Source organism: Mus pahari, chromosome 19 (genome assembly GCF_900095145.1).
Source record: "Mus pahari chromosome 19, PAHARI_EIJ_v1.1, whole genome shotgun sequence".
NCBI classification, from domain to species: domain Eukaryota; kingdom Metazoa; phylum Chordata; class Mammalia; order Rodentia; family Muridae; genus Mus; species Mus pahari.
The window spans coordinates 50922339-50947672 of record NC_034608.1 but is presented as its reverse complement, the minus strand read 5'-3'; the positions used below and the strand labels follow the sequence as shown (position 1 = coordinate 50947672).

Genomic DNA, 25334 nt, shown 5'->3' with positions numbered 1-25334 from the left:
GAGAGAGAGAGAGAGAGAGAGAGAGAGAGAGAGAGAGAGAGAGAGAGAGAGAGAGAGATGAATTCATGAACAAATAAACAGGGTCTGTTGGTTTTAAATGACTTGGACCCTAGCCCTAGAAGGACTGCATTTCTGAAAGGCCAAGGCCAGTGGCCCAGGGACAACAGAGGAAAAAGCCACCAAAGGTTACCTATCAGCTAACTGCTGATCGCCATGCCCATAGCCTTCCTCATTACTCTTGGAATCTAAAGGACAGTGATACTGGTCACTAGAGAGGGGACCATCAAAGCTAGTGACCATTAGCCCTGCCCTGTGTTCTCAGTGCGCACAAGGTGCCAGGGATGTTGCACGGAGTGGGAGTTCCACCCTGGAGACAGCCGGGCCTCTCTGTCCTTGGCCTTGTCGGAAACATAAATTCCGTGTGGTGCTGCTTAGGTTTCGTGTTCAATTCTGCATCTTTCCGAGTATTCGCTATCGACTCTAGTCTTTTCCTCCCGATTATTTCCTGCCCAGGTTTCTGCTGCTCCTGTCTGGTCTGTCACCCCGTGGGATAGTGGAGTCCCAAAAAGTTGTCTTTCTGTGAGAAGTGTTTTGAGTGTGAGTCCGCACAGTGTGGCCGCAGGCAGTGAACTGAGTCACGCTAGGCTTCTCAGTCTGGTACACATGACACTGTCTGTCTCTGTCTGGCGCAGACTAAGTCAGGGTTTGTGTTAGTTAAATATGTTAGACATTGTCACTGGGCCCTCAAAGCCCTGGAATTGAATATAGGCGTGTGAGTAATGGGTGTGTGTGAGTGTGTGCATCTGTGTGTTTCCCTGCACATGTTTCTGTTGCTAGTGCAGAAATCGCCAGAGTGACCCCAGCTCTTCTTCCGTGGCCTCAGTGTGTGTACTTAACTGTTCTGAAGAGCTGAGCTTGAGCAAGACTGGGGTAACCTCTGGCCCCTGCAGTCCAGCAGCCTCCAGGACAGAGACAGGAGTGACCTGGGACCAAAAGCTACCGCCGAGCAAACAGCCCCAAATGGAGAAAAGATGAAGCTGTTGTGGTTACAACCGAACAGCGTGTTCTCCTGGGCCAGCTGCCCATACTCCTGGCTATGCCCCTCGCACTCTGCTTCTCTGTGGGTGCAAGAACAGGAAGCTGCCTGGTTTGACCTGGCATGTGTTGCCTCCTGCAGGAAGGCGGGCACCTCGCGTGTCTGAAATGAGGCAAGAGCCAGGCTGTCCCAGAAGGTAGATTTGGGAGTCCATCTTTTCTCCCATCAGCCACTGCATGATTGAGGGTGCGTGCGTGCGTGCGTGCGTGCGTGCGTGCGTGCGTGCGTGCGTGCGTGTGTGTGTGCGCCCGCTCACCAAAGAGTGGTGGAGAGCACTGAAGTGAGAGGCAGCCTGGGTGGCCGAGAGCAAGGACCCCTCTCTTTTTTAGTCACCTTCACCAGTCCCAGACTCATGCCATCTACCCTGCAGCTCACTGTCCTCCCAGCCAGCCCCTCCCTGTGACCCCCTTGGTGTACACTATGCCTCCTTGGCCGCAGGGCCTTACATCCCCACCCCACACCCAGGCCGCACAACTGCCACCACTGCTCCACACGGACACAGTGCACACTGCACACGGACCATTTTGGGTTTAGGTTCCCAGCGTCCCTGGCCTGAGGGCTCTGGCCCCGAGGCTGCCCTTCCCTGCTGTCTCAGGAAGATAGCTCCAGCTCTGCTCTCTGCTTAGTGAGCAAACGGACTGAGACGAAGAGCCATGACCAAGGGTAGGTACGTGCTTCTTCTGACTTCGGCCCTTCCGCCCTCCTGCTCCTGGTCTCTAGCCTTCCTAACCCACTTCCTTCCGCACTGCCCCCCTCTTGTCTGTCTATCTGTCTCTGTCTGTCTATGGGTCCATTTGCTCTACAACACTGAAGTGTGGGTAGTTAGTCTGTCTCTAAGGATGTTTCTCATCTCTCGTCCCTGCCTGCCTGGTGGGATGCCTGCCTGGCTTCCAGGGTCTTTGGGGGCTCCGATGGCCCCCAGCGATATAACTTTACCCTCATGATATTTGAGGAAATAACATCTGACACAGTCCCTGAGGAAGCATAGTGTGGAAGATGGCCCAAGGGAGCTGGGCGGTGGTGGCGCATGCCTTTAATCCCAGCACTCGGGAGGCAGAGGCAGGCGGATTTCTGAGTTGGAGGTCAGCCTGGCCTACAGTGTGAGTTCCAGGACAGCCAGGGCTACACAGAGAAACCCTGTCTCGAAAAACCAAATTTAAAAAAAAAAAAAAATGATGGCCCAAGGGATATCTGCGGTAGATTCTGATGTAGCAGAAGCTGACACTTCATCCTTAGGGGACAGGACTCTACCACAGCTGGAGTGGAGTTCCCCAGTGTGGCTCCTGTTCTGCACAGGCAGCTAGGGAACATGGCTGTTATTGTGGGATCCTTGAGTCCGAAGGAAACCACAAGGAGCTCTTGGGGACCAGGGCAAGAATTAGTTTCTCCCTAGGACCCAATTTCTTGGGTTCTCAGCCTTTAGAGCCAAGTCGTCAGTAGGACCTAGCGGAGCCTGGTTCTGCCTTCTGAGCTGGACTCTGGGGCGGCTTGTTTCCCACCCTCATGAAAGAGAGAAAGCGGCCAGTTTCCACCAACCCCACAGTCCCGAGTCTTCAGAGGGTTGTCTGCGAGTTGCCTCTGGCCCAGTTGTCCCTCCACCACAGCCAGAGTGGCTCCCACTTCATCTTGATCTTCATCCTGTCTCCTGTTGAGGTCTCTCCCCTCTTTGCCGTCACTTATGTCTTCCTTGTCCCCAGAAGCACTTTGTGTGCACTCCATGGGAGGCCACCCCACTTACTGAAGGATGGGAGAGGAGCTAGCCTGAGCTAGCCTGGTGAGCCCAGCTCTCTGGAAGCAGAGACAGGGAGGGAGCAGGAGTTCAAGAGTAATCCACGGTTAGAGGCTAGCCTAAGCTATGGGAGACCTTGTCTCCAAAAGAAAAGAAAAACAAAGAATGATGGGTGGGGACACGGGCAAACATGCCTCCTTCTGCCCAACAGGTAACAGAGAAAACTGGCACTGTCGGCAGATGGATGAGTGAAATGTGCATGACCTTGTTCACATTGTGTATAGTGTGAGATCCCAGAGCATCCTCCCAGATGGAGAGAGCGTCCCTCAGTCTGGCTGTGTTAGGATGGTTAGGAGAGACAACACTACTGTTGACTTTTGTCTAGCTCTGTCACAGGCTACGGGTGCCTCTTGGGGCCCGGTGAACACAGTATGCCCGGAAGCTGACCCTTTTCCTGAGAGAGCAGGCTCTCTGACTGAGAAGGTTCAGTTCCATCCAGGCTGGTCATGAAGTGCCCTTCCCTTTGTTTACATTTTGGTTAACTAATTCTCCCCAGCCTGGGAAGTATAGAGAGGAACTTTGAAAAAGCAGGGGCAGTTGGCAGAACCTCTATACTGGCTGAAGTGGGCTGCCCTGTGAATTTGGCTGGGGTTCATAGGGCACGTTAGAAATTCAGGATGTGGCCGGGCAGTGGTGGCGCACGCCTTTAATCCCAGCTCTTGGGAGGCAGAGGCAGGCGGATTTCTTGAGTTCAAGGCCAGCCTGGTCTACAAAGTGAGTTCCAGGACAGCCAGGGCTTCACAGAGAAACCCTGTCTTGAAAAACCAAAAAAAAAGGAAGAAATTCAGGATGCTACTGTGGGACTACTCCACCCCCGGGCAGGAAATGCCACCCTGTCCAGTGTGATTGACCCGTCTTGGAGCAGCAACAGGGTCTGAAGCTCCAGAATGAGGTGGGACCCCCCCAGCTCACAGCCTCTCCTGTCTTTTCAGATGCGCTGGATCCCTCCCTCCGAGGCTACTTCCCAGGGCTGGAAGTCACGGCAGTTCTGCTGAGGCTGTGTAAGTACCCTAGGGCATGCACGGTCAGCACGCCCATTCCTGGCGGATGTCTGTAATCCGCCATCCGGGAAGAACTGGGGCATGTCTCCTGAGCACCCACCTGTCATGGGAACATGAGGGGCAGGCCAAGCACGGCTTGAGTCTCCCTCGGGGATCCCATTCTGTGAGCCAGCAGCAGTGCTGGGGTCTATGGACCACATCAGGGAATTGGATCGCTCAGTTGTGCTTCACCTGCTCTTAGCACTGACCAAAACCCTTCCCAATCTCATCCCCCATCCTGGCTCTACATCAGGGCACGTCACATCCGAAGGCAAAGGCGCTGCTGCCAAGGCCTGCTTTAAGACCCTAAGACCCACAAAAGTAACTTTTCAGTTTTTTTAGATTCGTTCCTTAAGTGTATGAAGCTTTTGTTTAGTTTTGGTTTTGCCTACATGTATGCATGTGTACTACGTGCATTCAGGAGAAGCCCAAAAGAGAGCGTTGGTTCCCTTGGCACTGGAGCTGTAGGTGGTTGTGAGCCACCATGTCAGTTCTGAGAACCAAACTCTGGTCCTATACCAGAGCAGCAAGTGCCCTTACCTACTGAGCCATCTCTCCAGCTGTCACTTTAAAAAAAAAAAAAAAAAAAAAAAAAAAAAAAAAAAGTTTTTTTCCATTTCCACTTATTGAACTTGAATTTTTCCAAATATATTTTTGATCACAGTTTCCCCTCCCCAACTCCTCCCACCTCCCCACCCTCCCAGTAGAAAACAAACAGAAACCAAACTAGAATTTAAAAAAAAAAAATAAGAAAAAAAACATAAGAAACATGGACATATGCACAAAACAAATCCTGTAATAAAAAACAAAACAAAACACAGAAACTAGGATATACAAGCAAAGGACAAAAACACCCAGACAAACCAGGAGGAGACGAACAAGGCAACAGAAATACCATTGAGTTTGCTTTATGTTGGCCAAATGCCGGTCATGGGGCCTGCCCTTAAGTGGGGTTAAAAACAATGTCCTAAAAGGGCATCTTTGTGCCAAGTTAGGCCTAACTTCACTTCAGATAACAGTCAGATGGATTGTTTCTTATAAATTCAAAGTGTCCTCAAACCCCAGCTGCCTTCTGTAGTTGAGCATCTTGACTGAATTTCTGATTAAGCACGAGATAGCATGCTTCTGGCTGTATGTAATTTGATGGGGATTCTGACTAACATGAAGTGTCGCTGTCCAGGGCAGCTTCTTGCTAGATTACTCAACTCTTTATGAAGTAAGGGGGGTCGGGTGTGCGCGGGTCAGGCTTGGGTCCTGGTGGGCACTGATGCTGTCCTAGCAGGGGCGCTGGCCCGTGTGCTGATGCTGACAGTCACAGGCTCTCAGAGCCCTTCTTTTCTGAGTCGGCCTTATGTAACTGCCGCTCCCTTCTCCCGCCACAGTGCCAGAGTCTCAGTCCTTTGGTAGGTCTGTGACAGGGACTTAAGCGGCCCCCATGTGTTACGAACAGACCCTGAGGTGGCTTAGGTTCTACTTGAGCAACATGTTTGTGAGCACTCATGGAGAAAGGAAATAGGAATGGTGGAGATGGGCTAGCCTTGCCTTCCTGAGGAGAGAGGAGAGCCCTGCAGCTTACTTCCCTCAGGCCCCTTTGGCCTGAAGGCCGAGGTGGCAATGGCTCAACTTACAGCATCAATGCTCAGTGTTGACTGCACTTGCGTAGTCATCACTGTGGAGGGAGGCCAGTGTTTGCCGTCATGCTCCTGGACTGTGGCAGGGTGCAACCACCAAGCAGGAGTGCATATAGTGCACTCAGCGTGGCCGGAGAGCCACCCAGCTTCTGTCCACTGTGGTAGGTGCTCTGGGAACACTGCTTCCGGTTGGTGGACAAGTTGGCCAGGGATGGTGGCACAGAGCCTAAGGTAGGGCTTCTCTTTTTGTTTCATTTTGCTTGCTGTTTATATAGGCTTAAAGGAAGAAAACTGTCTCTGAGTGTATGGGTTCTAGTTTAAAAGACCCTATAGTTTGTATTAGCATGGTCATATTTTTCTCCCAAACCCCTGTTACTCACAGGTAGCTGTCAGCCAGAGGCCCAGTGGTGGCAGTTATCTGAGCAGGGTGCCATCAACAGACAGCTTCTAAAAGCCCTAGAGAGATCCAAACCAAACAGTGTGGCATCTATTGAAAATGAGTCATCTCTTCTGAGCTGAGCGTGGGCCACAGGCCAGAGTTTGGCTGGCGTGTGAGCTCTTGTATGTCCTGTGGGGTAATCTGGAAAACGCTTGTGGAGCAGTGCCCAGTAGCGTTGCATGGAGTTAGGCATGGATGGCCATCATTGCAGCTCCTTCCAGAGTCAGCTAATAACCCAAGCTGTATAATCTCGGGGAGTTAGAACAGAGTTGGAAACACTGGTGTTGATGAGCTAACAGAGACACAGACCAAGGCTCGTGTCAGAAAGGCCAGAGCTGGCCAGGTGGGCAGTACCAGACATCATAATGTCACTCCTGATGTTGGAGAATATTGGCTGCTGACCTTCCAATCCTGGATACCCTGTGGCTGAAGAGGCTCTCGGGTGTCTGTATTTGGCTTTCTGAGACAAAGTCTCATAGAGCAGCCTGGCCTTAGACTCGAGATCTTCTTGCCTCTGGCTCTCTCTCAAGTATTGGAATTACAGGCGTGTGTCATGCATGCTGGACAGCTTGTGGCATCTCTAGTTTATCTGCTTCTGATTCCTTAGTGTTAACGTAAAATAAATGACTAAACTAGAAATTTAAACTAAACCAGCTCAATACTCTTTGTGTAAGTGTGGGCTGTACCTGTGTCCTTCATTCTCATGGACTGCTTGGGCTGCCCTGGGCTCAGCCTGCAGAGGAGGGTCTGTGGATTTGCTCTCTCTGGCGGTGTGAGGAGGAACTTTGGAAGAGCGGCCAGAGGCCCGAACGTGCTGATGCTCGCTTGGCATGTAGTAGATAGTTGAGTGATGTTTAGTCTGTCTGTATGTTGAATCGCCTCATCACTAGGATTTTGGTGATGGCCCAGCGACGTGACGGAGAACTATGATAATGTTTGAAAGATATAATGGTTTGAAAATTACCAATTTCCCAGCTCCATCAAGAACAAGAGAGCACGAACACGTTTTCTGTCATTCTTCTCAAGTAACAGTGACAGCTTTCCTTGTTGAAACTCCAAATATAGTTAAACAATTCTTTGAGAGCTTGGGAATTGGTGTGGGATGAGATAATATTCTTAGGAACTTGTGAGATTCGCTTGGCCTTCGACCAGGACCATGGCGTAGAAATTGTAAGCACGTGTTGTTACAGCCTCACCAATGTAGTGGAAACAGTGAGAGAGAAAAATAGCTGGAATGTGTAGCAGTTTGTGCCTACATCTGGTTTGGGAGGAACAGCCTGGCCTGGCCTTGTCTCCCCTGCTCTCTCCTGCAGGAGACACCGAGGGCTGGGCTCCGTGTTGCAGTGTACCGGGAAGCAGTTCTGTGTCTGACCTGCCCTTCACATTTCTACTTACTGGCATCACACCTGATGTCATAGCAGCGAACATCCAGTGAACAACTGCAGTGTGCCGAGGCCGAGCGGGATGGAGTAGTAGAACGGACATAATAGGTCAAATAAGGGCGAGTGTAGTGGGGAGCGTGGAGTCTCTCGCCAGGGTGTGACAGCTTGTAGTGCTCCATGTAGGAAGGGGGCCTACCTAGTGGTCCAGATCTTTCCAAGCAGACCCCTCTGGACTAGAAACGTGACGACTCCAATCCTTTTGCCTCTCCCATGGCTAAATAAAAGTAGATGGAGCCAGGCAGTGGTGGTACATGGCCTTTAATCTCAGCACTTGGGAGGCAGAGGCAGACAGATCTCTTGAGTTTGAGGCCAGCTTGGTTTAGAGAGCAAGTTCTAGGACAGCCAGAGATATACAGAGAAACCCTGTCTTGAAAAACAAATAAAAGTAGATAGGCTTGGGCAGTGGACAATGACCTCAGGGAAGCCTACAAAGAAGCAACTGTAGAGCCCTTCTGGGAGATTCCTGTCTGTCACCTCAACAGGGAGAGAGGAGTCAGGCTCTTTCTGCTCTGAGCCTAGATCTGGTGTGGTTACATGTATGTTACAAGGCTGCAAACCTCTGCCCTGCCAGATACTACATGCTCCTTCCAGCCAGTCCCAGATCCCCTAAAACTGGTAAGCTGTAGCCCAGCACACCTGCTCCTCAACATGACCCCCAGGCTCACTGATAGCCATGTGCACGAGAGCTGTAGCCTGCCCATGACCTCGAAGGTTGTGTGTGAGACTGTATACTGAGAGCAGGATACCTGAGCAGCCTCTGTAGCACCCTCTGGTCCCCGCACATCTGAGTTTGAGAGGGTGTGCAGAGGGTTGCTTTGCTCAGTAAGATGTGGGAACTGCACACATTCAGGGGCACTGTTTGCCTGGTGGTTGGTCATTACTTCACTGTCTGTATGGTTGGCTCTTGCCCAGTATCACCTATGAGCCCGGGTGTGCACAGCTTGTTGGTCAAGCCCATGTTCTGGTGAACATAAGAGGGTTAGTCCTCCTGATTTGCATAATCCAGAAGTCAAGAGAGAGCCAGTCACCGGTGTGACTTCAGCAGCAGTGGGCTTCCACAAAACTCAGTGCAGCTTGGCAACCTCAAAAGGTTTCCTGGGCCTGCTGTTGCCAGCAAGGCTTTGGGGGGGGGGGGCACCCTTGGTCCCTTTCGGAGTGTGACAAAGGTGAGGGAGAGATTAGGTATATTTTCTCTCCTCAAATAACCCAGCATCTACTACGAAACCAGAATCATACCTACTCCTCGAATGTTTCTGTAGTGAAATCTTTCCCATTTATTCTGATAAGCCTTGCAGACTCATTCCTAATTCTAGAAAGAGCAGACTCCACATAAGCTGCAATTGTTCTCTCTGCAGCAGACAGGCAGCCCTGCGAGCTAGAAATAGCCTGACTCTAGGAAAGAAGTCCTCAGCGAGTATATGGAAACAGAAGCACTCCAGTAGGATCTTTGCTGGCTATTCCCACGGAGCTGGGCTCCTTTCTGGGCGTGAGGAATTTTGGAGAACCCAGCTGGGCCAGCCGTGCTGCCAGGTGTATTAAAGATGAGTCAGCTAGGTGTCTACACCTTCAGGCTTCACAACTCTTTAGCACCTTGGGCATCCCAGGACAATCCGAGATATGCTTCCTGCTCATAGCAGACCTTAGTGACAGGGTTCTCGGGCTGTCCCAAGCTGTTAAGGTCAGAGGCAGCCCCCAGAACTGGTGACTGTCTTGAGTCTGTGTTAGGACTTCAGATCTCATGATTTGGCTGACAGGCTAGACAGCCAGGTTCTGGTTCTAAGGCCCTTACCTCAGCAACTTCTCTGTGCCCATGTCTCTGTCCCAGTGGCCTTCTCCTATTGTTCTAAGTCACTTTCCTGTCTGCAAGCATTCCTTGCTGCTTGCGAGGTTCTTGTGCAGTGACAGCTGTGCTCAGCTCCTCTCCCCAACAGAGCAGACTGGTCAGCATGACCCAGGGCAGTAGGAGGCCCATGGAAAAGGTTGCCATGTGCAGTTAACAGATCTCTCTGTCCACCCAGGTCTCGGGTGTGTGATGGCGGCTGCAATCTGTCTTGTGGGTATTAATGCGGTCTTCACTGGTGGCGACTGTCATCCAGCTGTTCTACAAAACTGGAGCTTGCTGGTGAGTGCCAAAGTCAGGTGGCAACCAGTGTGGGCAGGATGGGCACCAGTATCTCCTGGAACCAGAGCCTCTGCATTGGCCCATGGCACCTGCATACTACCTTCTCCAGTTGTCTGGCAGGCCCTTCCAGTGTCTCCCAGCCACCAACTACTTAGGTCAGCCAGGACATTAGCAATAGGTGGTTTTGTTCCTTGGGTTTATTGCTTTTTGTTTTGAAACAGTATCTTAAACTATGTAGCCCAGACTAGCCTTACTCTTGTCCTGCCTCAGCCTCTCTAGCACTGGGAAATTTCTATGCCACCATGCCTGGCAATAAGTCATACGGTGGCCTTCTTAAGGCTGGCGCCATTCACCTTTAGTTAGCCCGGTAGCACATGGCCTATGGGGATTTCACATGAAAGCGAAGCGGTTTTCTCCCTTTCACTTTCCAAGCCTTTGTTTGAAATTAGCAGTTTGTTGGAAGTCTGAGACATAACATATATGTTCCCTTCTTATGTCCAATTACATGAAGTGGAATGAAGCCATTTCTCTACCAGAGGACATTTTTATGAGGGTCTGAAATCAGGATGAGAGTGTGACAAAACTAAGTCTGTGGGGCGGGGGTCTCCAGGGCTCCTCTGTGGCAGTGCTTCTCTGCTTTGATGGCCTGTCCTTCAGGGGGTAGTTAGCAGCTATCACTGCTGTCAGTTTCAGGTTAGGAAGGCAGACTCTCTCTATATGCCTCAGGCCAGCAAGCAGCTTGGGACCTCCCTCCCTCCCACTGAGCGTACTGGTGTGTCCCACCCAGCCTGGCCCTCAGCAGAAGGTGTTAAATGAATATAATGTACATTAACTGAGACAACCTGCCCACTGGCAGCTTTCAGTGACTGCAGAATTTGGCTCTGGGTAGCAGAACGCCAGGGACACTTCATGCCTCAGCCCAAATAAGGAGGTGAATTTCATTCCTTCAGAGGTGCCTATAAAAAAAGTCAAAGGGAGGCTGCGAGATTGCTGCTGAGGGCAGAGGATCAGGCAGCTGTCCAAGGAGACCATTACCACATTTTGGGTGGGTGGGGGGGGGCTCTTGAGTGACTTTATGCTGAGGATACCAGCTCTTGGCACTTGTTTAGAAGTGTGCACCTCCAACATTGTATTTCTCACTGATTTCGTTTCCCACAGTAGCACAGGCTGTCAAAGGCACCACATGTCATACATCGCCCTATGCCCTTGTAACTTCTCTCTTCACCGTGGCTCTCACCAGGAGTGCCCATGATATGCACCATCTTCGTGGGTTGGTTTGTTTTGAAGGGTTTTCCTTTCTCTGGAGTAATTTAAAGATCAGCTTGTAGTCTCACGTGCAGTTTGTATGGGAGTGGGTTTTCCCAAGTGGGTTTTCTTTTTTTTTGTTTTCTTTTCTTTTGTTTTTGTTTTTTTTTTTTTTTTTTTTTTTTGGTTTTTTCGAGACAGGGTTTCTCTGTATAGCCCTGGCTGTCCTGGAACTCACTTTGTAGACCAGGCAAGCCTCGAACTCAGAAATCCACCTGCCTCTGCCTCCCGAGTGCTGGGATTAAATGCATGCGCCACCACGCCCGGCCCAAGTGGGTTTTCTTTGTGCATGCTAGGCCACGTGCTCTCCCAGAGTTCCTCAGTGCAATAACACATCCAAAATATTAGCTGTTCATCGCCCACCAGCCCATTTGTCAGAAGTAGATGCGAACATCAAACCTGATGCCAGAAGCACCTAATATTAAAGCAGGGGCTGAGGACTAGAGGGTCACGTGCCCCTGGGATGCTCCCTGAGTGGTGGCAGTGGGGGGTGGCGGGCGGCAGGCAGCGACAGTGGTACTGTGGTTACAGACTGGCAAGAATGTAAAGGCTGTTCTTGTTGCTGATCTAAGGCGATTTCATTGAGGGACACCCGGGCTGAGGAGGGAAGGTGGTCCTTCTGCCCTTAGGGATAAAACGATCAATAAACACAGCCCAGGAGCCTGGCTTCTGCAGAAGACTATAAACACTGAAGTGTTTCAAATATTCACCTGTGTTTACTTGGACTCGGGGCAGCAGGGGGAGTATTTCTTACCTGACCTGGCAAAACCGAATGTCAGGTTAAAGTCAGGCTCTTAGGCAGAGCGCATGCAGAGGGTGAAAGCAGGGTCCTGGCCAGGAGTGTGGCTTAGCCATGTAGAAGCCCCAGACAGTTTCCTCCTGTACGTACCCTCCAGATGTCAGTCAGCAGAGTGCCCTAGTGAGCTTACACATCAAAAACAGGTGAAGTCAAGGGTTTTAGGGTTGCATATACTTTATAAGACAGTGGTTCTCAACCTTCCAGACACTGCAGACCTTTATTTAATATAATTGTTCATGCTGTGGTGTCCACCCAGCAACAAAATTCCATTCCTACGTCATTCCTGTAATTTTGCTACTGTTATGAATTATATAAACCTGTGGTTTTCCATGGTCTTAGGTGACCCACTGTGAAAGGGTCATTTGACCTACCCCCCAGGTTGAGGGCCAGTGCTTTAAAATATCAGGCAAAAGTTGAAAATATCAAGCAACTTTGACATGATTATTGCTGCTTTTAAATTGTGGGGGGTGTGTAGAAGCTGAAATTGTGACAACCTTCAGGGGCTGGTTCAAGTGCAGGTGTCTGTCAGGCGTTTGCAGAGCCATGTTGCCAGCTGCTCTTTCCCCTGGGCTTTGAGAGATCATTTACATGCTGCTCTGGGCCCCCTTTCCCAAAGGCTGTATGAAAAGAATCTGCCCCTCGTCACCCCAGCCTGCTGTCCCCCTCTGTGGTGCTTTGTGTTCCCGGATGGCTTTGGATTCTGTTTAAATGTCCTTGTTAACACATTCCAAGGCTTGAACTCCATTCCTAGCTAAAGCTCTTGTTTACAGGGACTGAAATAGCTCCATCCTGACCTTGTGTTCAGTCTGGGACATAGATGGCAGTGTGGATACATTCTTTTCCCATGTGAGAATCACATCTCCATGGTTGGTTCTGGAAAGCTCAGTTGACTATAGTTTCTGCATTTCTTCTTTCCCAACTTCAAAAGATCCTGTTAAGAGGTGCAGAAGGAAGAGTGTGTAGAGAATGAGCGCTTACTACCTACAGACAGGGGTCATCTTCCTTTAGAAGGCTGCCTCTGAGATGGTTGCGCAGGGCCCTCTCTGCCGACTACAACATTGTTGAGAGAGAAGCCCTTCAGGATTGAGGAGCCTAAAAAAAGTTGAGGTTTCTTTTTTTTTGGTTTTTCAAGACAGTGCTTCTCTGTGTAGCCCTGGCTGTCCTGGAACTCACTTTGTAGACCAGGCTGGCCTTGAACTCAGAAATCCGCCTGCCTCTGCATGAAAAGATACAAGGAGCCATTGAAAGAATCATTTTCATTTTGCTACTCAAGGCAAAATGGCTTTAGACTGAAAGTTAGAGCTTGGTGAGAGCTATGTTGGCATCTATGTAAGGAACAGAGCTACCCAGGCCTTGGTGCCGGGACAGATAGTGATGTTGAGAATTGACTTGCAACAGTAAGTAGGACCAGTGCACAAAGGCTGTTGTAGACTAGTGTTCAGTGGCTCAACCTATCGCCCCCTCTCCACCAGGCACAGCCCATAGCAGCAGGCCTGTTCCTGTAGCCTGGCAATCCTGTCCTTTTTCTTGGGGCCTCTGAAAGCAGCATCATACTAAGTCACCATCACAGTCTCACTTGCTGTGTTCCTATGGTGGCTTCTAAGCCAGGAGAATTGCAGTCCTGTTCGGTTCCTGGAACCCTGGCAGCACAGCTTGGTGGACTGTGCTCAGGGTTAGGAGGTAGAACTTGGGTCATTTGTGTGAGCCAGTTGTCTATGGGGAGCAAGGCAGGGGTGTTGAGAGAACCAGTGCTTCAGCAGAAGCTCCTTTGGCAGGTCAGTGATGTGAGGAACTCAGTCAAACTAGGAGGCTAAGACTCACAAAGGAACTAGTGTTGCTGTCACCAAAAAGTCGATGCCACCTTCTGCCCAAGTACCACTCCCAGGGAAAGTGTGGTTCTTTGATGACTATTCATCCCCCACCTAGAGATGGAGTCTCCTCACTTGAGCATCACGGGGCACTAAATGGGAGAAGGCCAAGAGGCAGAGAGAATTCCCTAAAGGGGTTTTAGCTATTTATCCCTGCTAGATAAATGCTTCCAACTCAGAATGCTGCTGCCAGAGGACAGGGAAAAGGAAGTGGTCACTGTGTGTACAAGGCTAAAGCATTCCTACAGCTCTCTACAGGAAGTAGCTGTTGATGTGCCAAGATTCCATATTGGCAACAACTGGGAAAGACAGAAAATCGTAGAGTAAGAGCACAGTACACTGATGCATGTCGGTTTCTGCTCTGGAAAGCTGTGTACAGCTTGCTTTGTCTTTCCAAACTCCACAGGTGATTGTATTTGGCCCTTAAAACATGTAGGCATTATTGTTACAACATAAGCATTTCTCTGTACAAAGATATGTTTATCTCTTCCGTGTTGCATCTAACCTGTCAGTAAAATGGGAGTTAGAGAATATAAAATGAATGACAGAGTAAAATGGGCTTACAGAGTATCCCAGACAGCACTACAGAACCAAGGCTGGCAGTACTCAGCAGGAGGACTGAGGAACATGGGCAAGCTCCTCTTAGATAAAAAATCCAGGACCAGCCTCAGCCAAAGCAAAATACACAAGCATTTGTTAAAACTTTAAGGAAAGGAGGACTTTTGTCTTTGTTAGTGTGGAGATGGGACGGAGAGGACGGCTCACAGAAATCTTACTCTCTACCACATGAGCCCCCAAGATTGAACTCGGGTCACTGACAGCTAATGTTTACCCACTGAGCCATCTGTCTAACTGGGCCTCTTGCTTTTTTTCCTTTAGATAGGGTCTCTCTCTAGCCCTGGCTGGCCTGGAACTCCAGCTGATCCTCCAGCCTCAGGTCTCCAGTGCTGGACTGCTTAAAGTCTTCCTCCACTTCCCACAAGTCTACTGAGACTACCATAGGGGCACAGTGAGAGTGCTGTATGGGATTTTTAAAGATGCTCTCCCGACACATCTTCTTTCTGTTTCAGGCTTGAAAACACCCTGCCCCGTTTTGATCCCTTCAAGACTTCACAACAGCCTCTATCACACATCTGTTTTCCTCAAAGAAAAAATATATAATAAAATGTGTTTTACTCTTTTACACTGTATAATTTTAAGAAATGTGTTATTTGTGAATGCATGGTCTGACATTTCTGTACGGTTTGGAGACTTAGAACAAAGACAGCAGTAAAGCCAAGATCATTAGTATTTTTATAACAGACATTTTAAGAATGGACAGATGGATTCTTACACTAGGTTACACCACAACTTTTCACTTGATTTTTGAATGCTTTTAATGGTGTTTCTTATTTTTCTTCTGAAATAAGATGCATGTTTGAAGCATATCTCTAAATAGCATCAAAATTTTCCACAACTGTGTTGTAAATATGTGGACTCCCTCTGCCTGGCCCAGAGTCAGGCCCCATTATTAGTAACTTGGTGTAGAAAGGAGCTTCTGCAGTATTAGCTCTGTAATCCTGGCTCCCAGGGATCTCTCTGCAAGACAATCAGTGCCCCCAAGAGCATTTGCCATTGCAGTGTATTCACCACTGGGCAAAGACTACTTAGGTAATGTCTCTGAAACCCATGGCCACTCCAGCTGAGACTATACCAACTGTGCCCAGGGTCAAACTGACAATCTATACTTAGCATTTATGATAGGACCCTCAGAGTGTACAACCTAATATATATCCCCTACCTTAAATAAACTGTCTCCACTTCCCCAGTGGAACCTTACGTTTAAGTGGAGGACCCTTAGTTTGGAGGTAAACATTGCCTCAAGAGGTACAGGCTTTGCCCACTCAGCCTGCAGTGGGCATCACAGCTCTCAAGTGATTCAGCAAAGCGCTGGCTACCTGAGTAGATAGCTGGTCTGGCAGCCATGTCAGATACACCGCCCATCGCGTTCTCTGGACAAGCTCATCTTGAGACTACCTACTACACTGCACAGGGTGGGGAATGAAACTGGCCCTCTGCAATGAATACCATTACACTTGCTTCAAGACTTCTTCAAGGTCTTGTGGTGTGTGTGTGCCAACACATTTCCAGAGGCTGTGACAGCACAGCTTCTCCTGCTCCTTAAAAAAAGAGCTATGTATTATTATGTTGACCTCAGAATTCCCAGCTGCTGATACTAGACATAATCACAATCTTTGTATCTTTGTTACTGATCTGCATGTGCTGTGTAGAAAAGGGTCATATTTTAATGATTATGTCGGTGGTTTGGGAGGGTTATTTCATTATTTTTCATTAGAAGTAATGTCAAGTTTTTAAAGGTTTTAAAAGAGAAACACCAAGGCCGGGAATAAGGGCCTCTTCAGTGTAAACTAGAGGACGGGGGCAGGCAGCACTGGGAACTTAAGACATCCAAGCTGGTGTTCAGGGATTGCTCATCCCTCCCAGCCCCCGTACCACTTGACTGTGAGACTCCTCTACTTGCTTCTTCATCATCATCGAGTATGCTTTTATAAATTGTGTAAAGGTACTTTTGTATTGTCATTTTTTAAAAAATAAAAGTTTATTCCAGCCATTACATGATTTGTCTGACAACTTACATCAAGCAAGCATGTCCTACAATGCAGAGATTTCCATTTCTAGCCTGTGGCAGAACTAGGCAAGATTCAGCCAGTGATGGGAGTCGAGGTGATTTACGACACACCCAGCGGCCACCAAGGGACACACAGACCTTTGCTCAGTAGAAGATATGAGCCACCCTAACCTACAGGCAGACTCCATGACAGGCTTCAGATCGGCACTTCAGGAGGCACACCAGGCCTCCTCAGGCTGCCAGTCAGAAAATGCCCTGCCACTGGCCTGAGGTAAAGGCAATGGGTCAGCAACAGTTTCTAGCCCTCCACACCCCAGAAATGGTTCTGGAATGTCCCTAGCAATAGATAGAGCCAACAGACTAAGATAGAGGTCACCTCCCCCCCCCCCAACACACACATACACACTCACACAGCTGGAATCCCCCTAATGTTTTAAATCAGGCCTGCAAGCTCACTAGGGCATACCCATCTTGGTTCATGGTACACCCCAGCATTTTGGACTTCTACAAATAAAGTACTCGTTGCTTATTATTGGAGTCCAGGGTATCATTCTTTGGCAAATTATGGACCCTTACAGTTTGAAGTCAAAATTGTTACGATTCTGCCAAGCACAGGGGATACACCTTAAATCCCAGGAGACAGATCCTGGGATTTAAGGTGTATGCCCCTGTGCTTGGCAGAATCTCAGAAATCCTCTGCCTCCCAAGTTCTGGGATTAAAGGCGTGCACCACCACTGCCAGCCCCACCCCAGGTCTTATAAATCCCCAGGCTGACATCAGACTTCCTTTGTAACCTAGGATGCCCTGAGCTCCTGGTGTTCCTTGCCTTGCCTTCCAGTGCAGGAGTCCCAGGACTGGAATGCAGGGCTTTAGGAGTCTGCTAGGCAAGGCAGGCACCTGAACTCCATCTGCAGCCCGACGTTCACCTCTTAAATGTTCAGTAGTCACTGGGACTTGCAGTCTTAAGCTCTGATATTTTTTCAGAGACTAGCCACCAAACCCTGCTTTCTGATCATTTGGCACTCACAAAAAAAACTAGTGTACCTTTCACCAACACCAAGACCCTCCAGCTCTTGGAATTATTACTGAAGATTGTTCTGTGGAACAAACTGATCCCCGTGGCTTTGTCTTCAAGTTAGCTGTTCCCAGCTAGTCTAGAGGTTCCAACTCTTAAGACACCAGAGACTACCACACACAGGCTAATCACTGGAGGGTTACTACCTCAAGCAGTCTTAACTTGTCACGTCACATCTGTATGCATTTTCCACAAGAGGCCTTGGGTGTCAGATACATACCCACTGACCAAGCACTGAACACCCACTTCACTAACTTTCTCTACAAACACCAACAGCTGCTCGCTCTCTATTGAGCAGAAATGAATGCAGGGTCTTTGGGAACCAGTTAACTTGGGATTAGGAACAGGTTCATTGGTTCATTCATTCACTCTTGCTCCCTTATCAAAAGGGCTTAACTTATATAGGCTTAAAAGGAATGGTAAGTGAGCCAAATGGACTCTCCCCAGGAACACAGACTGACTAGAAAACTAGCATCTAGAATAACCCCTCCCCCCCCCCCCCGCCAACGGCATCACAACTGAACATGACTATTGAGTCTTACGTGTCCAAAATGAGAACACCTCTAGTTAAGTCACATCTGTGCTTCAGATTAACGGGACCCAGTGCCTGCACGTCTGCCCACATCTCATAAACAACTTTGCAACTAGTACTGCCCCATTCCACCATGTGGCATCCTTAGTTATGTGGCACAATGAGCATCCTTCAGAATTAACCAGACATGGTGATGAAGGTTCATAAGACCAGGAATGCCAGCCAGCACTCTGGATTCTGAATCTCAAAAATCAAGACTTCTTGTGTCTATGTCAAAGTAACTGAAGCCAGGTGACTTCTGAGAGCTCAGGCAAGACAAGCTCGATGCTAGAAATGCAGACAGCTGTGCCCCACTCTCCTGGCCACTGAGACAAGACAGCTGCTAACTGCTCAGTGAAAATAGTTCTCTTCCTGCTTTGACAGCACAATGGATGCCCTCTTCCTCTTTAACTTTTAAACTAGGGCTATGTTCTCAATGACAAAACAATTTATATTTTTGGAAGACGAGAGGATGTCACTAGTGACATGATCTTTGAATACTGATTCTCTGAAATACTCAAAATGCTTAAAACTTTTAATGACTGGTGTTAAACTATATGCAGTTGGCAGTTTAATTGAAGTATCCAAATTATCAACCAGAACCAATACTAACCCTCAGTCAACTGCCCTGCTCTGCCCAGATCCAAAAATTTAAAAAACCATCCTGCAAGAACTGTTTCACACTGTCCTCCTTTGTATCCCAGTGATATCCACAAGTTCTCTTTTACTGGGGGTGGAGGAAAGTCTTCTCACAAACTCTTAACATAACCTGACCAGAAGAAAGCCTGGGTGGTGGTGCATCCCTTTAACCCAACCCCAGCACCTGAGAGGCAGACAGACCTGAATTTGAGGCCAGTCTGGTCTACAGAGGGAGTTCCAAAACAGGACTACAGAGAGAAACCATGTCTGGAAAAGGCAAAAAGAGGGGCTGGAGAGTTGCTTGGTGGTTAAGGGGATCCAGGTTCAGATCCCACCACCTACATGCCAGCTTACAACTATTTGTAACTCCAAGATCTGACACCATCAGACAGACAGACATGTAGGCAATACTTTTTTTTTTAAAAAAAGAGAACTTTAAATAAATAACCCAATAATGTAGCCTGTGTGTCAACTGCTTACATGCACCCCTCACTGATGTGATGCAGATTGGAAGCTGGGTACAGCAACACATTCTTGTTCATGGAGCCGAGATAGGATGCAGAAATGAACTAACTACAAAGCCAGGCCTTCCCCAGCCCTATCCCCAGTGAGAAATGATCAGGTCAAATGCTTAAATTTCACCCAAGGTATCTTTTGAGCAAAAACAGGCTTAAATGCACTTTGAGATAATGTTCAAATTAAAATATTTACCTGGACATAGGAGCTTTTTTCTCCTGAAACTACAACAGAAGATTTCAATGTAAGGGCTTGCCAAACATGTTCAATGTCTTACAGTAGTAGTCAAGTGCAAAAATAAAGCAGTTTTTGACATTTCTAGAGCTGGCAGTTGAGGCTGTTTGTTTAGGACCTAGGTACTTACCCAGAGCCGCGTGCATGCAGTGTCCTGGCCAGGTGGAACGTCATTGGAAGCACGAGGTCCCAGGAATGTGCTAAAGCATCTTCCAGAGGGCCTGTCAGTCTGCTAAAGAGGCATGTGTTTCTTCCGTACATGGATTAACCATGCCAGATCACACTCAGCTTTCAAGACAAGACGTGTTTAAGGTGTTACGGTCAAGGACTAGCCATTCCTATTTATTTCTAGTGGGAAAACCTTTGTGAAGGAGAATGTGCTTTTACTCTAGAACCACAAGAGGGGCAATGACAGAGTGTCAGATCCTGTTCTGGCTTTCCCAAGCATGTTCCCCTCAGATTCACAAGACAGGCCAGAGCCAGGTGTTCTAAATTAGTCTGAGAGGGTTTCCAAGTTCCCTCTGAGCCTCCCTTACATGAACACCCACTGGGAAATGATGACCCGTCCTACGTGCAGCACATGCAGCCCCACAGGCAGCAATGAGACCGATAAGAGGGCATGACTGCTTCCCAGGCACAGCACTAGTCTCAGCTAGCAAACAGCAGTCAGAAAAACCCCAACCTTCCCAAAAATTAATCAAAGCAAAATAACGGTACTAGAAAAAAAAGGGGGGGACTGAGTTTCACCTTCTATGCCTGGGACGAGTGCCATTACAAGGACTGGGAAATTCACAAATCCAGATGTATCTGTCCCACATGAGTGCCTACCTTCAGAGCATGCTTCTTCCGCTCTAGTGACTGCAAACAAAGGCTCAGGAGAGGAGTCTAGGACTGCATCCGTGCACTCCCCAGAAGCAGCCAGACTCAAGTTCCTACATCGGCTCTCCCCAATACTCACATCAACAAGTCTTGAGTGTTTCTCCATCCCCTGGGTCCACCCATCATCTGACCATACTTACAGGCTGTGACAGCAGCAGCCAAATGGTCATTTTTTTTTTTTTTTATACTTTATCTAAGTTCCACTACATCTGTTAGCTAGTCCTAAAAGCCTCTCGTGATGAATTATAGATCAGATGCCTTTTAGCTCTCCCAGCCATGCCCATTCCCACCTGCTTCTAAATGGCAGCAGATCTGACACAAACAGGCAGAGGTGAGACCAAGACTTCAACTTGAAATTTCTGGAGGAAGTCTTTAGTCACCCAGAAGAGCTGCTGCCAGAATCCCTTCTTTTATATCATGGCCACTGAACACAACCACAGAGATGACCTACTCCCTACACATCACCCAGGAATACAGTCTAGTACTTCAGCAGAGAGAATAACAAACGGAACTGCTTGTAAGACAATGCAAAACAAAATCAGAGAATTTGCAAGTTTGCCAATTACTTAGATACTTCATTTTGCTAGATTTAGTTTCTTCATTTCTGTGGAGATAAAAAATTAGAATCAATTATCAGGCCAGTCCCTAAGGAAACAAATGAGAACAGACTGAGCTAGAAATCACCAGGACACAGAGGCACGTGTCTGCCTTCTTATAAAGCCAGACGAAGCAGTCAGACAGACAGACTTGCACTTTCAGACCTGTGCCATAACTTAGCTTGAAGAACATGGTTTCAAGTGGAGGTACCTGCTGGGAGATAAGTGAGTTCAAGGTTTATGGGGAAAGCTAACTTGATGCCATAACTATTATAAATCCTTACCAGCAAAAGCTTTCAGACAGCAACCAAGGGGTACGTTTCTTATCTTCTGATTGATGTGGAAACCAGTCTGTGACATCTCCTTAGACCGTCTTTTGGAGCTGGGAAGTGAGGAAGGTGAAGCAGTGGACTGGAGTATTCACCAGAGGCCCAGTGCCTGGGCTACAGTCCCACCTTTCCTGAGGACGCCAAACCTGGCTTTTATACTCCAACATCATTTAATATGTGAGATGAGACCAGTGATCCACTCAGGAGCATGGTACACATTAGAGGGAACTGCAGGTAAGAAGATGCCTTCTTACAGTACAGTGATAACCCTCAAAATTCACCATCTTGGTGATGGCTCTGACTGGAACTGCATGGACTGTTAACAGGTGACCGAGGGCCCCTCACCAGAAGCGGCAGGACAGCTCTCACCCGAGTGAGAGCCGGGATATGGTAAACCTGGGATATGTCCAGGTTGGCAAGAAGAGTTTCCTTATCCATGTTCAAGGTGGTAGCAAATCACAAATCCAACTTACTAAACTGACTTAGCCTTTTAAGACAAAGCATTAACATTTATATGTAGTGTAATTTTATTGCTTAGCTTATTAACCAGAGGCATACCCTGTGTGCCAGCAGTACTGACTCTAATCTTTGTCACACCCTGAACACCCATCCAGACAAGTCAGGGACTGCAGCTGCTCTCTGCCATTCTCAAGAAGTAAGAGTCAAACAGAATTTCCTAACTTCTTAAACAGCTTCCTACAAATGATTTTATTATAAATATTTTTTCTTGGAATAAACAAAAACTGCATTCAGCACTATCCTCCAACTTCTTCTATAAGAATAGAGAAAACATGGAATCCAGAACCATTTAGAAATCAAGATAAATAGCAGACACCTGAGTGTCATGCGAAGTGTCTTTCTAATAAAATAAAACCAACCAGCCCAGAAAGTTAAACAGGAACACCCATCCCCCCTGGCCTGCTGGAGGAAAAGAGTGAGTTTGGTAATCCAATCCTGCTCTGTAAACTGAACCGCTCCTCTCCTCGGTCCTGAGGAGCAGACAGGAAGGCAGAAAGTCTTGGGATCCCAAGCATCAAGAAAGATCTTGACTGTGTCTGGAACTGTGTCTAAGAATAAAAGTGTTCCCTATTTGCCAGGGGTAACGTCCGAGTAGTCCTTCAGCACTCCAGCCAAGTGCTCATTGTGAGTCTTAAACCGTCGCTTCTTCTGTGAAGCAGGCTTTTTCCTTCTCTGAACAGAGGCCTGCAGGACAAGGTAAATACAGTTAAACACAAGTGACCCCAGGGGGCAGATGGCTAAGATTTACTCACAAGCCCAAAGACCAGCAGCACAGGCACGGGGTTCTGAGCCTTTCCTGGTTCTTGCTTGGAGGTCTGGCCTCAAACACCCCATTCACAGTACATACACAGCCTCCAACTAGACCTGTGCCTTCTCATACCACAAAGCTTTATAACCTCCACCGGAAAAGAGCAGGCAGGCACAGAAGCCTAACACAGCTCTCCTGGGCACCAAGTCAGTAAAATGAGAGGCTGTGAATTTCTGTGCTGTCTCCATCAGAGAGAATCCCTCCCTCACTGTTGGGAGAGCAGGATGAGGAACAGCTAACCGTTCAGAGAAGAAGGGTCTAAACTGTTTTTATAACGAATACATACCACTTTCTTTGGTCCAGATTCCTGCATGGAAGAAATACCCTGTCGCTTCAGATACTCTTCAATTTTCTCCTCATCCATTGAATCCACAGTGACACTCCTCCACAGTTTCTGGAATTCTGTACCAAGACAGTAATTATTTTATCATAAATTTGTATAAACCACAGCATCTTGGTGATCAAAATTCACCTTGAATATTATCTGTCCTGGGCCTAAATTAGTACATCTTAGATTTAACTAAGAAAACAAAGAAATACCTTAAACCCTAGCAGGCACTCAGGAGGCAAAGTAGGCAGACCTCTGCAAGTTCAAGGCCAGCTCCGCCTAATAGCAAGTTCCAAGCAGACAATGAAGATACATAGTGAGACACTGTCTCAAAAAAGAAAAAAGGAAAGAGTGAGACAGACAGACACAGAGAAAATGTCAAAAGTATGTCAAGTGCTGAGACAGCAGCAGAAGGCCGTGGGACGTGGAAGGCAGCAGCGACAGGGCCACCAGTGCACTCTACTTTTCATGATTTAGTTAGAGGAGGGTGGTGTAACTCAAGCTTCTCCCATTTTCAAAGGGAAGAGAAGCAGTTAGCACTTCCATTCCAACAACAATGAGGAGGAGGAGGAAGAAGAGGAGGAAGAAGAAGAGGGTAGGTTGAGAACACTCCCTATTATGAACAAAGGAAAAAGGTAGGTGTCTAGCCTGCATATCTCATTCTCATACTGGACATGTACAAAAACCCAATTCTTCATGCTTTAAATTCTGCTCCTAAAAGCAGCTGTACTGAGCAGGCTCACTAAGAGCCCTGAAGCCCTTCCCACACACAGCCCACCTGTGCTGGCAAAGCCTTACAGTGTGCTCTGTGCACCAGGCTTCTTGTTCACCACAGCCGAGGAGGGTGCATGCCTGACTATCATGCCAACCCTACACCAGCACACACACACCCTCCTTGCCAGTCCACAACCATGCAAGCTACCTGACGGCTCAGTGGTTGAGGCTGTTCTACAAGGGGACCCATGACTTGGTCCCCAGCCCCCACTCACATGGCAGCTCACAGATATCTCTAACTCAGGTTCTAGGGGCTCTCAGCCCGTGTAACCTCCACTGCCCTGCTCAGCAGTTAAGAGCACCAACATACATGCAGGCCAAATGCCCATGCAAAAAATAAAAAAATAAAAAATATAATAAATTTTTTTCAAACTCTTTCAATCTAAAGCAAACAAACGGTGACTAAAGCAATGTGCATGTGAATACATGCAAGCGACTAATGCATTGTTTCGAGAGTCAAAGTTCGGGCTGAGGAGATGGCTCAGCGGTTAAGAGCACTGACTGCTCTCTTCTGAAGGTCCTGAGTTCAAATCCCAGCAACCACACAGTAGCTCACAACCATCTGTAATGAGATCCGGCGCCTTCTTCTGGGGCGTCTGAAGACATAACTCTTCCAGGAAGAAAGTCCCTGACTAAAAGCCTCTTTGCTTTATAACTCACCCAGTCTGTGACACTTCTTAACAGAAGACTAAGACAGCAATTTTAAGCTAAAAGGAGCAGAGTTGGAGGCAAGAGACAACATGACCACAAACCACATTACAAAGCTACAGTAATCACAGCAGCATAAAAATAAGAAGTGTCAACCTACTAAACAGAATAGAGTACAGAAAGGATTATCTTAATACAGTAAATATCTCAATTGAGTTTTAATAATGTAAAAGCAGAAAATGAAACAAAGTCTCTATTAATGTCTTGGGGAGTAAGTGTGGCTGGGGTGATAGATAGCCCAGCATTTAAGAGCACCAACTGCTCTTCCGGAGGACCCTGGTTGGCACCCTCAGCACCCACATGGTGGCTCCCTCACGCCATCTCTTAATTCTGGTTTCAGGATTAGGCCCTTTTTTGGCCTCTACGGGCCGGAGGCACATAAGTACATACAGTACATACATAAGTACATACAAAACACCCCCACACAAAATAAAGTGTGCCAGAAAAATAATTGAATCTACAAGCAGAAAAGGCAGGTTCCTTATATCATGTGCAGCAGTCAACTTGATGTAGATTAAAGATACACAGACACACAGAGTTTTAAGAGCTCTTCGGTAATTATCTGTTCCTCTGTAATGACTCTTTCTCTTCACTGCATCTTCAGTAGATAGCAGTCTGAATAAACCAAGTCTGATGTTTTCCTCCTTCGTTGGTTTGGAGAGGGATGATTTATCTCATGTGCTTAGATCCATCCTGGTTTGATGTCATTCATTCTAGAAAATTCTTGGCCACTGATACTCAACTGTCTCTTCCACCATCCCCTTGAGATTGCAATTCTCCATGAAGACCATGTGATATTGTCCTGCAGCTCCAGGATGCAGTTTGGTTTTTCACACTTTCTTCTGTTTACATCTCAAGATTTAATTTCCCCTTGGTTACATCATGTTTCCTGAGAGGCTACTGGAGCTGCTCCTCAGCTCTGTCACCACACTTTCCATTAGATGTTCTTAGTGACATATTCCACTTCATCATACAGTTGGTCTGGTCTTTTCTACTACTTAGGTCAACATTAACGGTCATTTTAAATTCTGTGTCTAGCAGTTATATCTAGTAGTTAAATATCTGTGCCTTAAGAATTTGGTCTCGGGGGGCTGGCGAGATGGCTCAGTGGTTAAGAGCACTGACTGCTCTTCCAGAGGTCCTGAGTTCAACTCCCAGCAACCACATGGTGGCTCACAACCATCTGTAATGGGATCT

At 47.8% G+C, this 25334-nt stretch overlaps 2 protein-coding genes across 6 annotated transcripts in view; one reads left to right on the top strand and one right to left on the bottom strand.

Annotated features, from left to right (window-relative positions):
* Positions 1 to 16354, top strand: part of Rbpms (RNA binding protein, mRNA processing factor) — a 151897-nt gene extending 135543 nt beyond the window's left edge. Inside the window, exons 6-8 of one of the 4 annotated variants that reach the window (XM_021219174.2) lie at positions 3818 to 3886; positions 9456 to 9559; positions 14602 to 14714. In XM_021219174.2, the coding sequence (XP_021074833.1) occupies positions 3818 to 3886; positions 9456 to 9559; positions 14602 to 14607 (179 nt within the window). In that variant the 3' untranslated portion in view covers positions 14608 to 14714. Of the gene's footprint in view, positions 1 to 3817; positions 3887 to 9455; positions 9560 to 14601 lie in introns of those variants that run through there. The other 3 variants (XM_029531787.1, XM_021219173.2, XM_029531788.1) reach the window with 3 other exon arrangements.
* Positions 16355 to 21319: 4965 nt separating this feature from the next.
* The window catches only part of Gtf2e2 (general transcription factor IIE subunit 2), a 48199-nt gene continuing 44184 nt past the window's right edge, over positions 21320 to 25334 (bottom strand). Inside the window, exons 7-8 of one of the 2 annotated variants that reach the window (XM_029532124.1) lie at positions 22614 to 22729; positions 21320 to 22203 (exon numbers count right to left, since the gene is read on the bottom strand). In XM_029532124.1, the coding sequence (XP_029387984.1) occupies positions 22087 to 22203; positions 22614 to 22729 (233 nt within the window). In that variant the 3' untranslated portion in view covers positions 21320 to 22086. The remainder of the gene's footprint in view (positions 22204 to 22613; positions 22730 to 25334) is intronic. The other variant, XM_021219053.1, reaches the window with a different exon arrangement.